The 17,792-nt window shown below is 34.5% G+C and overlaps 1 protein-coding gene across 3 annotated transcripts in view; it reads right to left on the bottom strand.

Annotated features, from left to right (window-relative positions):
* The window catches only part of VPS13A (vacuolar protein sorting 13 homolog A), a 278,381-nt gene that overhangs the window by 171,404 nt on the left and 89,185 nt on the right, over positions 1-17,792 (bottom strand). For all 3 annotated transcript variants that reach the window (XM_043486532.1, XM_043486531.1, XM_043486533.1), the window contains exons 23-26: positions 15,108-15,246; positions 3,671-3,752; positions 2,019-2,173; positions 1,379-1,535 (exon numbers count right to left, since the gene is read on the bottom strand). In XM_043486532.1, the coding sequence (XP_043342467.1) occupies positions 1,379-1,535; positions 2,019-2,173; positions 3,671-3,752; positions 15,108-15,246 (533 nt within the window). The remainder of the gene's footprint in view (positions 1-1,378; positions 1,536-2,018; positions 2,174-3,670; positions 3,753-15,107; positions 15,247-17,792) is intronic.

The raw sequence follows: 17,792 nt of genomic DNA on the forward strand, positions 1-17,792 counted from the left end.
AAAATGCGGAAGAAAAGGTTAGCGAGATTACAACATAAGAAGGATCTAACACCTCATAATGGTTCTGGGATACAAAAAATTATTTGCAAGGATTCAGAGAGGCCTATAGGAACTAAGCCCAATCTACACCTTATAAGCAGTAAGAAAACAGACTCAAATCAGATAAAACTGATCCTGCCAACACCTGAATGAAGAAGAAAACAGATCTTCCCCTACAGCCTCCAAAACAGAAGTCCTGTTAATAGCTTGACTTTTGCCTGTTGAGACTTCTGTCAGACATCTAAATTACACAAATTTAATAAATTTGTGGTAAACTGTTGTAATATCAATAGAAAACTATTTCAGTATTTTAGTATTCATTAAGTAGATTTAAAATTAAACTATTTTTCTTAATGAGAAAAGTTATCTTCATAACCCTCTAGCCTACCCCTTAGATAAAGTATAATATGAAAGTTGAAGACTAACTCATAATATTTCTTTGATAATATCAAAGGTAGTGACTACATGTCTAGAGAATTTATATCTAGAAGCTAATCAAATTGTAAAATTAATTTTTTAAATTAACCTCAGATATGCAGATGACACCACTCTTATGGCAGAAAGCAAAGAAGAACTAAAGAGCCTCTTAATGAAAATGAAAGAGGAGAGTGAAAAAGTTGGCTTAAAACTCAACATTCAGAAAACTAAGATCATGGCATCCAGTCCCATCACTTCATGGCACATAGATGGGTAAACAAGGCAAACACTGACAGACTTTATTTTTTGGGCTCCAAAATCACTGCAGATGGTGATTGTAGCTATGAAATTAAAAGACGCTTACTCCTTGGAAGGAAAGTTATGACCAACCTAGACAGCATATTAAAAAGCAGAGACATTACTTTGCCAACAAGGGTCTGTCTAGTCAAAGCTATGGTTTTCCCAGTAGTCATGTACAGATGTGAGAACTGGACTATAAAGAAAGCTGAGCACTGAAGAATTGATGCTTTTGAACTGTGGTGTTGGAGAAAACTCTTGAGAGTCCCTTGGACTGCAATGAGATCCAACCAGTCCATCCTAAAGAAAATCAGTGCTGAATACTCATTGGAAGGACTGATGTTGAAGCTGAAACTCCAATACTTTGGCCACCTGATGCGAAGAACTGACCCATCTGAAAAGACCCTGATGCTGGGAAAGACTGAAGGCAGGAGGAGAAGGGGACGACAAAGGATAAGATGGCTGGATGGCATCACCAACTCAATGGACATGAGCTTAAGTAAATTCCAGGAGTTGGCAATGGACAGGGAGGCCTGGCATGCTGCAGTCCATGGGGTCGCAAGGAGTCAGACATGACTGAGCAACTGAACTGAACTGAATTATTTTTAAAAACAGAGATACTTACCAAAATAATCTGGACATTTTAAGCAGACCTCTTTCAAAAACGCATTTGCTTTCAAATCAAATGTTCTAAGCTCAATATCTGTGCCCAATCCTAAGACATTAATTTCTACCACAGGTAGTTCACAATCTCCAACAAGGTGACAGAACTGAATCAAAACCTAGAAAAGAAAGAAAAAAGAAACAACTATCTAACACACACAAAAATATTTATGCAGATCATGGTCATATACGGATATGTGAGGTATACATATGGTATAAATGATATATATTTAAATTTAGGAGAGATCTTATACATATAAAATACATGCACTAGGCAAATTATTTTAAATAAATATATACTGAATAATAAAATACAAGTAAACTGTTAATTCTTTTTTTTTTTAGTGAAGGAGGATTTATTTAAACTTTCCACAGGCAGAATGTGGTCCCTCTCAGAAGGTGAGGGCAGCAAAATCTTTAATTATTAAGGAAATTAATCTTCAAAAGGGAAGGAGAATCACAAAGTAACATCTAGATTAAGCTTAAATAGGATTAAAACAACAATGTCTATTAGTAATAAGACTATATAATCTGTGAATAGCAGAAATGACCAAAATTTAAATAAGCCATACTAATTTTACCATGGTACATATAATGCATACCTCTGGCACTTCAAACCTTATTTTATACTCAATCATATTTTTAAAACAATCTGGTTTCTGAAGCTTTTTCTGTTGAGGACTTTTAATGCTAGATGGAGATTGAAGAGGCTCTTCCAACGGACTACATGGTGCATCAAAAAACTCCTCATCTGAATCTAAATACCACAGAACATTTTTTAAGTCAATAATCTATAGGACTGATTTAATAATAAAACTTAAATAATTTATCTGAAATAAATATGAACACTACAACACTACTTCAAAAAACTGAAGGCAATGTTGAAATAAAAAGAAAACAATATAGAGATTATAGCTGCAAAAATAAATTCTTAATGACAAAACATATGGAAAATTACAAAATGCAATCTTTAGCTTAACGAACGTCATCTTTAAAATCAGTAAGTCTAAAACTGCCCCAAAAAATTTTATAGCAAATGCCAAGGCCAATTACTACCTACATGATGAATACTCAAAGGAACATACTAATATGCTCACTCTATCTGGAGAGCAAAACAGAACTTAATTACAAACTCTGAAACATTAAAAGCAGGGGGTAGACCCTGCGGTTTAAACAGAGAAACTAAGATTAAGCACTATTTCACATATGCACAACTATATAGCCACATATATATATATATATATATAATTGTACATATGTATACATATGATATATACATATGATATATATATCATATGTATATATATATGATAATAAATTTTTAAAACATACTTTAAAGGGTCCAAAATCCAGTAAAACTATTAAAAGAAGGTTTAAGAGAAACTAAAACCATCTAAGTATATCCCAAAAATATAAAATTGAATTTTAGGATAGATGATCTCACAAACATTTCCTTCCCCTTCCCACCAATCCTGGTCACTACAGAGAAAGGTAAACATTCTCTAGAAAACTGAGGATCAACATGGAAATATCTGTTATTTAACATTTAGCAATTTTTAAACTCTTAAAAATAGTAAAATACATTTATTTTTCTTTCCAATATGGCCAAAAAAGCCTGTATTTCATAACAAAATATTTACGGGTCTTCATAGGTGAATGTAGATATTAAGGCTTGATTATTTTCCTTTAATAACAAAAAAGAAAATGTAAAAAGTTAAAAAAAATTACTATAATGAAGATCTCCAAAAGCTAAGTAACAGATTATAAATTAGACATAAACTTTCATGGGTTCTCTTGGATCACAATAAGATAGAGAAGATTAAAACTTTCTAGTGGTCCTTGTTACTATGGGATTCAATTGTTTTTCGAAGCTTAGTTTTAGTTGAAGGAAAATTTCTTCACAATGCTGTGTTGGCCTCTGCCACACATCAACATGAGTCAGCCACAGGTACACATGTGTCCCCTCCGTCTTTAACCTCCCTCCCACCCTTTCCACCCCTCTACGTTGTCACACAGCCCCAGTTTGAGTTCCCTGAGTCATACGGCAAATTCCTTTTGGTTCCCTATTTTACACGTGGTACTGCATATGCTTCCATGCTACTCTCTCCAGAAAATCCCACTGAAAAAGGAATTTAAGTGAAATTTTCTAGATAACATGCATATCTACTATTGCCTGAAATTTTTTATGCAAATGAAAATTATTTTTATAATCAATATATAACAAGGAAAATTTCCTAAAGTAGCTTCATTTTACCATCTTCAACACATGGAATTTCCAAAAGAGGAAATTTCTTCTGTGACATCTGTGATGTTCCCAAAGAAGTGGATCTTTGAACCTGGAAGAAAAGTTAATCCACTCTCAATTGGCAAACAGACTTTTATTTTAAGTTCTAGGACAACTGTGACAACAAACACACAGACACCTAAATCTGAATTAACTGGAAAAATTCCAGTCTGAACTAGAAAATTTGTAAATGTAAATTTAAAGAAGTATTTTTACAATTTAAGGCTAAATATAAATTTTCACAACTGTTATAATCATTTCCTTGCTGACAGACTTTGTGTAGGAAGAAATCTTAGCTATATCTCAACATCTTACTAAATAAAGGAAACCACCTCTATGGCATCCACAGGAAACAACCAAATTCTCAAAATTTAAAGCTTCTGTAGTTAGGGAGCTTGTACTTTTATTTTTAATTTTTTAAAGATATTTTAGTAAATTACTTTTCTACTGTCCTGTGCCAAGTAGAGCATGCCAAAAAAACGTAATTCATTTGAAAATGATAATAATAAAAGATAACCCTGAATCTTCCATCCAGGCCAAAAACCAAAATAGTACCAGATACCTAGAAGCATCTTATGTGCTACTTTCTTGATCACATTCCCTAAAATTGATTTATTCTATTTACTTGTTTTTAACCTTCTATGACTGATTTTATAAGTAAAATATTATTTAACCTGTTTCTTTCTAAACTCAGAAAGAGGCAATAATATTGCATACATTTTCCTGTGAAACTGTCTCAACAAAATATTGTTTAAATTTTATCCATATTGATACTTTTCTCATTCTTACTGCTATACATTGACGAATATAAACCACTAGTTATTTGTCCATTACAATGTTGGTAAATATTTGTACTGTTTAGAGATTTTTGCTTTTACTCACATTACCAGTATAAGCATCCTATCCTGTAACACACGGGCTCAAATGCAAGATTTTCTATTATGTATGTATCAGAGTGGAATTTTATATATTCACTTTAATGGTACTATCAATATGTTTTCACAAGTGTTTATAAGACATTATCTGATGTCATCAGTGGATCAGTGTTTGTATGTCTCCACTTCCTCATTAACATTCAGCATTCTCAGACATAATCTTACTGGCATTTTCACCCTAGTTTTAATTAGAATTTCACAAATATAGTTACACATATCATAGGTTCATGGATTGTGTTTCTGCTTCTCAGAATCCTATTCATTTGGCGGAAACATTTTTACTGAAATATAATCTACTGCGTATGAGTTTGTAATTTGAGTATAAAAACTAAATTTCAAAAAGAAAACACATCCATGCACCCAAAATTCAGATCCAGGAACAGAATATTATCAGCAACTCAGAAGCTGCCTCAGGGTCCTCAATCATCAGGCACACCTCCAAAAAGCAACAACTATCCTGCCCCCAATTTCAATATTGTTTTGAAGTTTTTTACACTACATTCATTAAAGATTTTGCTTTATGAGGTGAATAATAAAACTAAACATCTTTCTTGTCTGTTTGCTCATTTCTTATTGGATTCCTGGTCTCCTTACATATTTTGGATAGTCTTTTCCCTGTGGCTGACTTGTGGTAAAGAGTCTGCCTGCAATGCAGGAGACCCAGGTTCAATCCCTGGTTTGGGAAGATCCCCTGCAGAAGGGAATGGCAACCCACTCCAGTATTCTTGCCTGGAGAATCCGACGGACAGAGGAACCTACAGGGCTACAGTCCATGGCGTTGCAGAGTCGATTCGACTTAGCGACTAACAGCTTTTCTAAGCTGTACGGGTTGCCAATATTTTTCCCAGTTGGATGGACAGCCTTTTTTCATTATTAACAGTATCATTCAAAAGGCAGAAAATTTTAATGTCTATGAAGTATAATTTATTTTTTTTCTCCTGTATTTGTACCTATTTATCCCAAGACACTTTTATCCAGCAAAAGAACTCAAAGATTTTCTCTGTTTTTGAAGGTTTTCAAACTTTATACCCTTGGGCATTTACATTTAAGTCTCTGTTCCACTGCAGGTTAAATTCCATGTATGGTATATGTTACAGGTTGATGTTCACTTTTTTCCCCCATGGAAATCTAATTATTTTAGAACAACTGTTGAAAAGACTAGCTTACTTAGTTGCACTGGAAACTAAGAAATAAAATATATATATTAACCATATTGTGAATTTATTTCTGAATTCTATTCTACTTTAGTTATCTTTATGTCTATTCTTACACTGAAACAACACTTTCCTGAATAAACGAGCTATAAAATAAGCCTTGAAATCAAATATTAGAAACCCACCAATGTTATTCTTATGCAAATTTTTTGGCCAACATATGTTCATTTATTTCCATACGTGTATTATAATAAACTTGCTAACTTCCAAAAAAAAAAAATCTGGTATTTAGATTGGGACTGTGAGAAATCTATAGGGTTTTGAGAGAACTGTCATTTTAAGAGGGTCAGTCCTCCAACTCTTAGCTGTATCATTTCACTTATTTAGGTCATGGTCAATTTCTTATAGAAATGTCCTGTAGTTTTAGATTCATAGGTCTTATATTCTTTTGCTACACTTTTCCTAATTATTTATTTTCTAATATTATTATGAAAGGAATATTTTTCTTAATTTGATTTTTAGAAACAATTTACTATTTACACTGATGATATAGACTGCAACCGTGACAAATTCACTATTGCTAGTTTATTTTTCTACACTCCTTAGGACTTTTCGCATAAATGATCATATCATCAGGAAACAGTCTTACTTTTCCCTTTCCATCCTGTCATTATTTCTCTTAAGTTACTGCAGAAGCTAGAATCCTCAGTATGAATCTGAATAGAAGTAGTAACAAGAGCCCTCACTCCTGCACTGTTCCTGATATTACAGGGGAAGCACTCAGTCTTTTTCAAATTAAATATTATATTAGTTATAATTAAACATATATTAGTTTCCTAAATTGATAGGGTGCCCTTATATTCTCAGTTTGATATCATGAATGGTTGTTGGATCTTATCAATGCTTTTTCCTTGTCTACTGAAATAACAATATATTTTTTATCCTTTATTCAATAAAGTGTACTTAACACTGATCAGTGAACTATTTTTGCTTTCATGGGATAAATGCTTTCCTGGGTGCTTTAGAGTATTATAGTGTCTAATCTTTTTAAAATATCATACTATTTGACTGTAATATTTGCTAAGTATTAATATTTTAAATCTATGTTAATGAATATATACATCTGTAATTTCCTCATAATTCCTCTATCTAGTTACAACAGCAGGAGAACAGATGCAAAGAAACAAAAGTGTGGCCTATGCACAGAGGAAAAGAGCAGACACAGTTCAAGCAGAAGCAAAGGCATCAGATTTACTGGGGGAAAAAAAAAACTTTAAATAAATTGTCTAAAATGTGCTCAGAGAGCTAAAAAGAGCCATTGAGAAAGTGACAAAGTAAACCAGGTGAATGTTACAACAAATGGAAAGTATCAACTAAGAGATAGAAATTATAAAAAGAAACTGAACAAGTTCCAGACTACAATAACTGAAAGAAAAAATACATTAGAGAATTTCAAAAGCAGAGTTGAGCTAGCAGTAAACAGGTACACACATCAGTCAAAATTATTAAAGAAAAAAAGAAAGAAACAAAGGATAAAGAAAAATGAACACAACCTAAGGGTGCCTGTGAGATACCATAATGTAAGGTGATGCATGCATTATGAGAACACCAGCAAGAAACAGGATGAAGAGAGGGCAAGAAAGCATATCTGAAAAAATAATTACCAAAAATGTGCCCAAATATGATGAAAAACTGGGACAGAGGAGCCCGGCAGGCTACAGCTCATGGAGCTGCAAAGAGCTGGACACAACTGGGCAACTGAGCAGAGCACATACATGAACCTAAAAAGTCTAAGTTTAATAACTGAAAGTGACATATATTCAAATACATCCACTCCAAAACATACTATCATCGAACAGTTGAAAGACAAAGTAAGAAACTTGCAAGCAACAAGAGAAGTGAGGTGTCCATGTTAAAACTCTCAATAAATTACTACAGCTAATTTCTTACCAGAAACCATGAAGGTCAAAAGGTAATGGAAAGTCATATTTGACACCAAGGATGTGTCTGGCAAAACTATCCTTCAAAATGAGAGAGAAATTAAGATATTTCCAGACAAACAACAACAACATAAGGAGTGTATCGTCACTATACTTGCCCAATAAGAAATCTTTGCCAGAGCCCTTTAGGTAAGGAAAAGAATACTAGATAGTAACTCAAAGCTATATAAAGAAGAAATCTCCAGCACATATAATTACATGGGTAAATAAATAAGGAGATGTTGTATTCTTAGCTCAGAGTCACTTTTTTTTAAATTTCCTATACACTTAAAAGAAAACCATAAGAATAATTATAACGACACTACTGAATACACAACGTATAATACGGAACTTGTGACACCACCACAGGGAGTACAAAGCTGTACAAGTTTCTGGTTGCTCTGCAGTTACATTGGTACTAATTCAAAACACAGTTTTATCAATTCAGGATGTTAAATGTAACTGACATAGTAGAAGAAAACAGCAACCCACTCCAGTATTCTTGCCTGGGAAATCCCATGGGCAGAGAAGCTGGCAGGCTATACAGTCCATAGAGTCAGAGTCAGACGTGACTAAGCAACAAAAGAGAAAATATAAAACAAAAAATATATAAAAACAAGAAACAAATAGAAATTGGAAGAAAAAGTTTCCTAATCAGTAATGACTTTAATGCTTAATATTTTACTTATGTATCTGGTATCTGTACAGATGTCTCTGTCCTCAGCTTTATCTCTGTATTCTTACTGAACTGCAAAATTCCTAAAGGATAAGACTTGTATCTGTTTAACTCAATTTGTACACTATAGGCAGAGCACAAGCATCAAACGAACATCTGACATAGTTCAATAATGACAAACATGAGAGAAAATCAAATGTAAGTCAACAAGAGACATCAGAAAAAGGCAGATGAAAATACAAAATTCCTTATTTTAGGATCATGCTATATCTAACTTGTAAAATCTACTTCTTCAAGTTTATATATGAGATTATATTGGTTTTATTACTTAAAACAGGAGAATTTCAATGAGTCACAGGAATAAAATACAAAGTAAAAGTAACAAATATTGTGGACTCTTGAACTAAAAAAATAATGATCAGTGAGGACAAACAAGAAGTGAAGAGGAATGAAATAGATTTACATTCCACTACACTGATTTTCTCTTCATGTTAAAAAAAAAAAAAAGGCAAAAACATTACCTTTTAGTCTTAAGTGGATCAACTGGAAATGGGCAGTGGACTAAAAAAACCATTAAAAAAGCTCACTAAAACAAAAAGTGCAAAAGAACAATAACCAAACCACACTTGTACGGTTACTCCGAACATGGAAGCATCAGGGGGTAAAAAAAGCACAAACGCCACATTCTATTGCATCATCCTCAGTTCAGGAAGACAAGAAATGGCATGGAATAAACATCTTACCCAATTAATCCAGAAACCTGTAAATCTCCATGACGCTTTTGGAAAGGTTAACAGGGACACGAGTTTGAGCAAGCTCCGGAAGTTGGTGATGGACAGGGAAGCCTGCGTTCTGCAGTCCATGGGGTTGCAAAGAGTGAGACACAACTGAGTGACTGAACAGAACTGAACAGGTTGAGTCCAGTATTTAGCACAGCCATTTCATGGCTGAAAATACATGGTGGTGGTGGTGGGTCAGTTGCTAAGTTATGTCCAACTCTTTTGACCCTATGGTCTACAGTCCACTGAGCTCCTCTGTCCATAGGATTTCCCAAGCAAGAATACTGGAGCAGGTTGCCATTTCTATCTTCAAGCAATGGCTTTCAATATCAACAGACGGAACCATCCAATCAAAAGGAACAAATTGACAAAATAGATGAAAGAAAATTGGATCCAACTACATGCTGTCTACTTTGATGTTATTCAGTCACTCATTGTGTCTGACTCTTTGTGACCCCATGGACAGGACTGCAGTACGCCAGGATTCCATGTCCCTCACCATCCCCTGTCACCATGCTGTCTACCAGAGATTCATTCCTTTTAGATCCAAATCCACAAATAGGCAGAAAAGTGAAAGGACTGAAAAAAAAGAGACTCTATGCAAACAGCAATCACCACAGCGGTGGTAATTTCTAACAAAAGACTTTAAAAACTGTAACAAAAGACATAAAGGTCATCATATATAATCAAAGGAATAATTCATTAGGAATATATAACAATAATAAACATAAAGACACCCAAAAAAGTCACCAAATATGCAAACAAAACAATGACAAAACAGGAGAAACAGAAAGTTCCACAGTAATAGTTGGAGACTTCAATAAGCTCACTTTCAATAAAGAATAGAAAAACTAGTCAGAGGATCAGTAAGTAAATAAAGAACTTGAACAATGCTATACACCAACTAGACATAACAGACATACACAGAACAAACCAGCCAACAGCAGAATGTACATTCTTTCCAAGTACATGCAGAACATTTTCCAGGGTTGATCATGTGTCAGACCACAAAACAAGTGTCAAAAGAATTTTTTAAGACTGAAATCATATAAAGCATCTTCTCCAACCACAATGAAATCAAGCTAGAAATCACTAACACAAGGGAAAGTGGAAATACACAAATACACAGAAATTGAAGAAAACTTTAAAAAAACAAACCAGTGGATCAAAGAACAAATTGCAAGAAAATTTACAAATACTTTGAGATGAAGGACAATGAAAATACATCGTATGAAATACCTTGACATCAGTACTTGGAAGGAAATTTACTGCTATAAAAGTATACATTAAAATAAAAGATTTCAAAATCAATAACCTTACTTTATACTTCAAACAAGCAAAAAATGGACCAACCAAAACATAAAGCCGGCAAAGGTAAAAAATATATATATAATAGAAATATTAGAGCAGAGATAAAATAAACAGTGAAAAGAAACACAAAAGAATTAACAAAACCAAAAGCTGGTTCTTGACAAAGTCAACAAAAATGACAAAACTTCAGCTAGATTGAGACAAAAAGAAAAGACATAACTAATATCAGAAATCAAATTGAAGTCATTGCAGCCAATCTTACAGAAATAAAAAAAGATTTAAAAGCTGAAGGCCCACAGATCAGATAACCTAGATTCAATAGACAAAATTTCTACAAAGACACAAATTACTTTAACTGACTCAAGAACAAACAGAAACTCTGAACAGGCTTGTAACAAGAAAAGGTATTGAATCAGTACCCAAAATTCTACCAAGAAAGAAAAGTAAGAAGGCTTCGATAAAGAAGTTTACCACCATTTAATGAATTAAAACCTTCCTTTTCAAATTCTTATCAAATAAATGGAAGAAAACATTCCTAACCTAATCTCTTAGGCCTAACAACAGACTCAAGCAAACATACCACACACAAAAAAATTATAGACTGATGTAACTTACTGTATGGTAATTTGAACATTCTTTGGCATCGCTTTTTTTGGGAACTGGAATGAAAACTGACCTTTTCCAGTCCTGTGGCCACTGTTGAATTGTCCAAATTTGCTGGCATACAGAGTGCAGCACTTTAACGGCATCATCTTCTAGAATCTGAAACAGTTCAGCTGGAATTCCATCACCTTCACTAGCAGTTCACAGTAATGCTTCCTAAGGCCCACTAGACTCCACACTCTAGGATGTTTGGCTCTAAATGTGTGACCATACCATCATGGTTATCCAGTCATTAAGACCTTTTTTGTACAGTTCTTATGTGTGTTCTTGCCACCTCTTAATATCTTCTGCTTCTGTTGACATTTCTGTCCTTTACTGTGCCTATCTATGCATGAAATGTTTCTTTGGTTATCCCCAATTTTCTTGAAGAGATCTCTAGTGTTTTCCACTTTATTGTTTTCCTCTGTATCTTTGCATTGTTTACTTAAGGCTTTCTTATCTCTTCCTGCTATTCTCTGGAATTCTGCATTCAGTTGGGTGTATCTTTCCCTTTCTCCTTTGCCTTTTGCTTCTCTTCTTTTCTCAGCTATTTTTAAGGCCTCCTCAGACAACCACTTTGCCTTCTTGCATTTGTTTTTCTTGGGGATAGCATTGGTCAACACCTCCTGTACAATATTATGAACCTTTGACTATAGATCTTCAGGCACTGTGTCTACCAGATCTAGTCCCTTGAATCTATTCATCACCTCCACTGTATAGTCACAAGGGATTTGATTGAGGTCATAGCTGAATGGCTCAGTGGTTTTCCTCACTTTCTTCATTTAAGTCTGAATTTTCAACAAGGAGCTCAAGATCTGAGCCAGTCAGCTCCAGCCTTTGTTTCTGCTGTCTAGAGCTTCTCCATCTTCAGCAGCAAAGAATATAATCAATCTGTTTCAGTATTGACCATCTGATGATGTCCATACGTGGAGCTATCTCTTGTATCGCTAGAAGACGGTGTTTGCTATCACCAGTGTGTTCTCTTAGCAAAACTCTGTGAGTCTTTGCTTGCTTCATTTGGTATTCCAAGACCAAGCTTACCTGTTACTCAAGGTATCTCTTGACTTTCTACTTTTGCATTCCAGTCCCTTATGATGAAAAGGACACCTGTTTTTAGTCTTAGTTCTAGGAGGTCTTGTAGGTTTTGGTAGAATCAATCAACTTCAGCTTCTCTGGCATTACTGGTTAGGGTATAGACTTGGATTACTGTGATGTTGAATGGTTTGCCTTGGAAATGAACTGAGATCATTCTGTCATTTTTGAGACTGCACCCAAGTACTGCATTTCAGATTCTTTTGCTGACTAGGAGGGCTATTCCACTCCTTCTAAGGGATTCTTGCTCACAGTAATAGATACAATGGTCATCTGAATTAAATTCACCCATTACAGTTCACTGAATTCTAAAATGTCAACATTCACTCTTGGCATCTCCTGTTTGATCAAATCCATTTTACCTTGATTTATGGACCTAACATTCCAGGTTGCTATGCAATACTTTTCTTTATAGCATTGGACTTTACTTTCACCACCAGACACATCCACACCTGGGCATCGTTTAAACTTTGGTTCAGCCTCTTCATTCTTTCTGGAGCTATTTCTCTGTTCTTCCCCAACAGCATATTGAAGAACTACCAGTCTGGGGGTCTCATCTTTCAGTATCATACCATTTTGCCTTTTCAAAGTTCATGGGGTTCTCAAGGCAAGAATACAGAAGTGGCTTGCCATTCTCTTCTCCAGGAGACCACAATTAGTCAGGCCATAACTAGCAGGGACATGCTCTTCAATCACTCCAGGTCAGTTTTCATTCCAATCCCAAAGAAAGGCAATGACAAAGAATGCTCAAACTACCACACAACTGCACTCATTTCACATGCTAGCAAGATAATGCTCAAAATACTTCAAGCTAGGCAACAGCAGTATGTGAACCAAGAACTTTCAGAGGTAAACCTGGATTTAGAAAAGGCAGAGGACCCAGAGATCAAATGGCCAACATCCAGTGGATCACAGAAGCAGCAAGAGAATTCCAAAAAAAGTCTACTTCTGCGGCATTGATTATGCTAAAGCCTTTGACTGTGTGGATCACAACAAACTGTGGAAAATTCTTAAAGAGATGGAAATACCAGACCACCTTACCTGCCTCCTGAGAAACCTGTATTCAGGATAAGAAGCAACAGTGAGAACCAGACATGGAACAACAGACTTTCAAAATTGGGGAAGGAGTATGTCAAGGCTGTATATTGTCACCCTGCTTATTTAACTTATATGCAAGTACATCATCCAAAATGCCGGGCTGGATGATTTACAAGGTTAAATCAAGATTGCCAGGAGAACTATCAACAACCTCAGATATGCATGATACCACTTTAATGGCAGAAAGCAAAGAGGAACTAAAGAGCCTTTTAATGAATGAAAGAGGACAGTGAAAAAGTTGGCTTAAAACTCAACATTTAAAAAACAAAGATCATGACATCACTCCCATCACTTCATGGCAAACAGATGGGGAAAAAGTGGAAACAGTGACAGATTTCATTTTCTTTGCCTCCAAAATATCTGCGGAAGGTGACTGAAGTCATGAAATTAAAAGATGCTTGCTCTTTGGAAGAAAAGCTATGACAAACCTAGACAGCATAATAAAAAGCAGAGACATCACTTTCCTGACAAAGGTCCATATAGTCAAACAAAGCTATGATTTTTCCAGCAGTCATGTACAGATATAAGAGTTGGACCATAAAGAAGGTTGAGTGCCAAAGAGTTGATGCTTTTGAACTGTGGTACTGGAGAAGACTCTTGAGAGTCTCATGGACTGCAAAGAGATCAAACCAGTCAATTTTAAAGGAAATCAACCTTGAACATTCACTGGAAGGACTGATGCTGAAATGGAAGTTTCAATACTTTGGCCACCTGATGCAAAGTGCTGATTCACTGGAAAAGACCCTGATGCTGGGAAAAATTGAGGGCAAGAGAAGATGTGGCGACGGAGGATGAGATGGTTGGATGGCATCACTGACTCAATGGACATGAGTTTGAGCTAAGGCACAGGAACCAGAGATCAAATTGCCAACATATGCTGGATCATAGAAAAGGCAAGGGAATTTAAAAAAAAAAAACAGCTACTTCTGCTTCACTGACTACACTAAAACCTGTCACATTTGTTTATACTCAAGACTAATGAGAACAGAGAAACAACATTTAACACTGGTGGGACTAAACATTCGTAATCAAAAAGCAAACCTGGCAAAATTCATTAAAATATAAAATTCACATATTTTACTCAACACCACCACTTCCAGAAATGTATCCAATGGATTAAAAAAATACTCAAATATATGTATAAGAAAGTTCAGAGCAGTGACATTTTTTATAACTAAAAATATAACAATATAAAAGCCCATCAAAAGAGAATTACATTAGGCAAAGGACGGTACACTCACAAAATTTAACACTGTACCACCATTAAAAAAAAAAGGCATATCTGTATATGCTGAACAGGTAAATATCTCTAAGGTACATAACATATGCTAATAATGGTGAAAAAGACAAATTTAAAACAGGAAGTATAATGATCCCATTTATGTAAATTTTAAGAACATTATAATATAAACACATACATACGTATACACACAGAGAGCCATGCATATTTGTACATGTGTGTATTAGCAAAAGCTATAAACATTTTAAAAAACCTAGAGAAGCAGTAGTTAACCACGAAGGAAAGGGAATAGAGACTGGAAAAGTGAAGAAAGGTAGACATCATTTCATACTTTTGTTTACTATTTGCATCTTTAACTATTTTATCATTTTCTCTTTCAAAATGTAACTTTAAAAAGTTTATTACAGATGAATTGAATTTCACTCCACATTTCTGTGGTTACACACTCTTTGTGAAATCTGCCTTTTGATTCTGCTGTCATTCACTCTGAGAACACAGTACCTGGTGTGATCTGACGGGCACGTTCACTTCAGCTGCAGGCGGGGGTTTGGGAATGCTTTCAATCAGTTCCAAAATCCCTTGCAGTTTCTTATCTGAGATTCGTAAAGAAACTAATGGTAAGTTTCCATAAATCTTGAATCTGTTTCAAAAAGACAGAAATCACTATTTAAAAAATGACTATTCACCTTATATTATCTAAGAATAATCATATGTGATATCAGCTGAATTAACAACATTATATTTAAAAGGTTTATTTTCTATTGTTTTGTCAATGCCAGTTGACAATTACTACTTATGAAGTGTTTATTACCAACAGGAATTAAGGAAAGCAGTTGATATGTAATACAATAAATAATTCTCACAATGTATGAGGCAGAAATGTATTTCTGCTCCCTGTTTCTTATAAGTTCCCATATGTACATGGTTCCTAGCAGGAAATTAGGTTTGGCAAGTACAAATAACTTGTCCAAGAGATTATATATTTAAAACCAGGTTTCAAAATCAGATCTTGAATGAAAAATCACAATCATATAGAGAAATATGTAACAAAATTCAACACCCATTCATGGTAAGAACTCTCAGTAAATTAGAATTAAGAAATATCTTGGAAAAACCTACAACCAACATCCTCCTTAACAGTGAGAAACTCAACATTTTGCCAACAACACTGAGTACAAAACAAAGATGTCCCTCTCACCATTCCTTTTCAACATCACAGTAGAAGTCATGCCAATGCAGTAAGCCAAAAAAAGAAAATTTTAAAGTATACAGATTGGTAAAGGCATAAAACTGTCTTTGTCAATAGACAACATGATTATCTATGTAAATTATCTATAAAAAAAATTCCTGAAACTAATAAGCTGATACAGCATAGTTGTACAATATAAGATTAACATAGAATAGTGAACTGCTTCCCAATATACCAAAGGACAAATATAATATGAAATTAAAGACATAAGAACATTTATATTAGCATTTAAAGAAAGTAATACTTAGGCATAAATCTAACAAAATAAATACAAAATTCATAGGAGGTAAATTATAAAATTCTGATAACAAACAACTAAATAAATAGAGATAGTCCACATTCAAGGGTAGGAAAATTCAATACTGATAAGATGTCAGTTAATCCCCAACTGGTCTATAGATTCAATGCAATCACAATCAATATCCCATGAAGTTATTTAATGGATATGGAAAAATTGATTTAAAAATTTATATGGAGAGGCAAAAGACCCAGAACATACTAGTCAACATAATACTGAAGAAGAGCAATGTTGGAGGACTGACATTCCCAGATTCAAGACTTACTCTAAAGCTACAGTAAACAAGACACTGTGCTACTGTCAAAATAACAGACAAACAGATCAATGGAACAGAACAGAGTGCAAAACAGACCTCCACAAACACAGTCTGAATCTCTGGCAAAAGAGCAAAGACAAATAATGGAGCAAAGACACTCTCTTCAAAAAATGGTGCTGAAACAAAAGCCCAGGACCAGATAGCTTCACAGCTGAATTCTACCAAAAATTTAGAGAAGAGCTAACACCTACCTTACTCAAACTCTTCCAGAAAATTGCAAAAGAAGGTAAACTTCCAAACTCATTCTATGAGGCCACCATCACCCTAATTCCAAAACCAGACAAAGATGCCACAAAAAAAGAAAACTACAGGCCAATATCACTGATGAACATAGATGCAAAAATCCTTAACAAAATTCCAGCAAACAGAATCCAACAACACATTAAAAAAATCATACACCATGATCAAGTGGGCTTTATCCCAGGAATGCAAGGATTCTTTAATATCCGCAAATCAATCAATGTGATACACATTAACAAATTGAAACATAAAAACCATATGATTATCTCAATAGATGCAGAGAAAGCCTTTGACAAACTTCAACACTCATTTATGATTAAAACTCTCCAGAAAGCAGGAATAGAAGGAACATACCTCAACATAATAAAAGCTATATATGACAAACCCACAGCAAGCATCACCCTCAATGGTGAAAAATTGAAAGCATTTCCCCCTGAAATCAAGGACAGAAGTGCCCACTCCACCACTACAATTCAACATAGTTTTGGAAGTTTTGGCCACAGCAATCAGAGCAGAAAAAGAAGTAAAAGGAATCCAGATAGGGAAAGAAGAAGTGAAACTCTTGCTGTTTGCAGATGACATGATCCTCTACATAGAAAACCCTAAAGACTACCAGAAAATTACTAGAGCTAATCAACGAATATAGTAAAGTTGCAGGATATAAAATTAACACACAGAAATCCCTTGCATTCCTATATACTAACAATGAGAAAACAGAAAGAGAAATTAAGGAAACAATACCATTCACCATTGCAACAAAAAGAATAAAATACTTAGGAGTATATCTACCTAAGAAACAAAAGACCTATACATAGAAAACTATAAAACACTGATGAAAGAAATCAAAGAGGACACAAACAGATGGAGAAACATACCGTGTTCAGGGATTGGAAGAATCAATATTGTCAAAATGGCTTTCTACCCAAGCAATCCTATAGATTCAATGCAATCCCTAATCAAGCTACCAATGGATTTTTCCAAGAACTAGAAACAAATAATTTCACAATTGTAATGGAAATACAAAAAAACCCTCGATAGCCAAAGGAATCTGAAGAAAAGAAGAATGGAAACTGGAGGAATCAA

This window comes from Cervus canadensis, chromosome 14, assembly GCF_019320065.1.
Source record: "Cervus canadensis isolate Bull #8, Minnesota chromosome 14, ASM1932006v1, whole genome shotgun sequence".
NCBI lineage: Eukaryota > Metazoa > Chordata > Mammalia > Artiodactyla > Cervidae > Cervus > Cervus canadensis.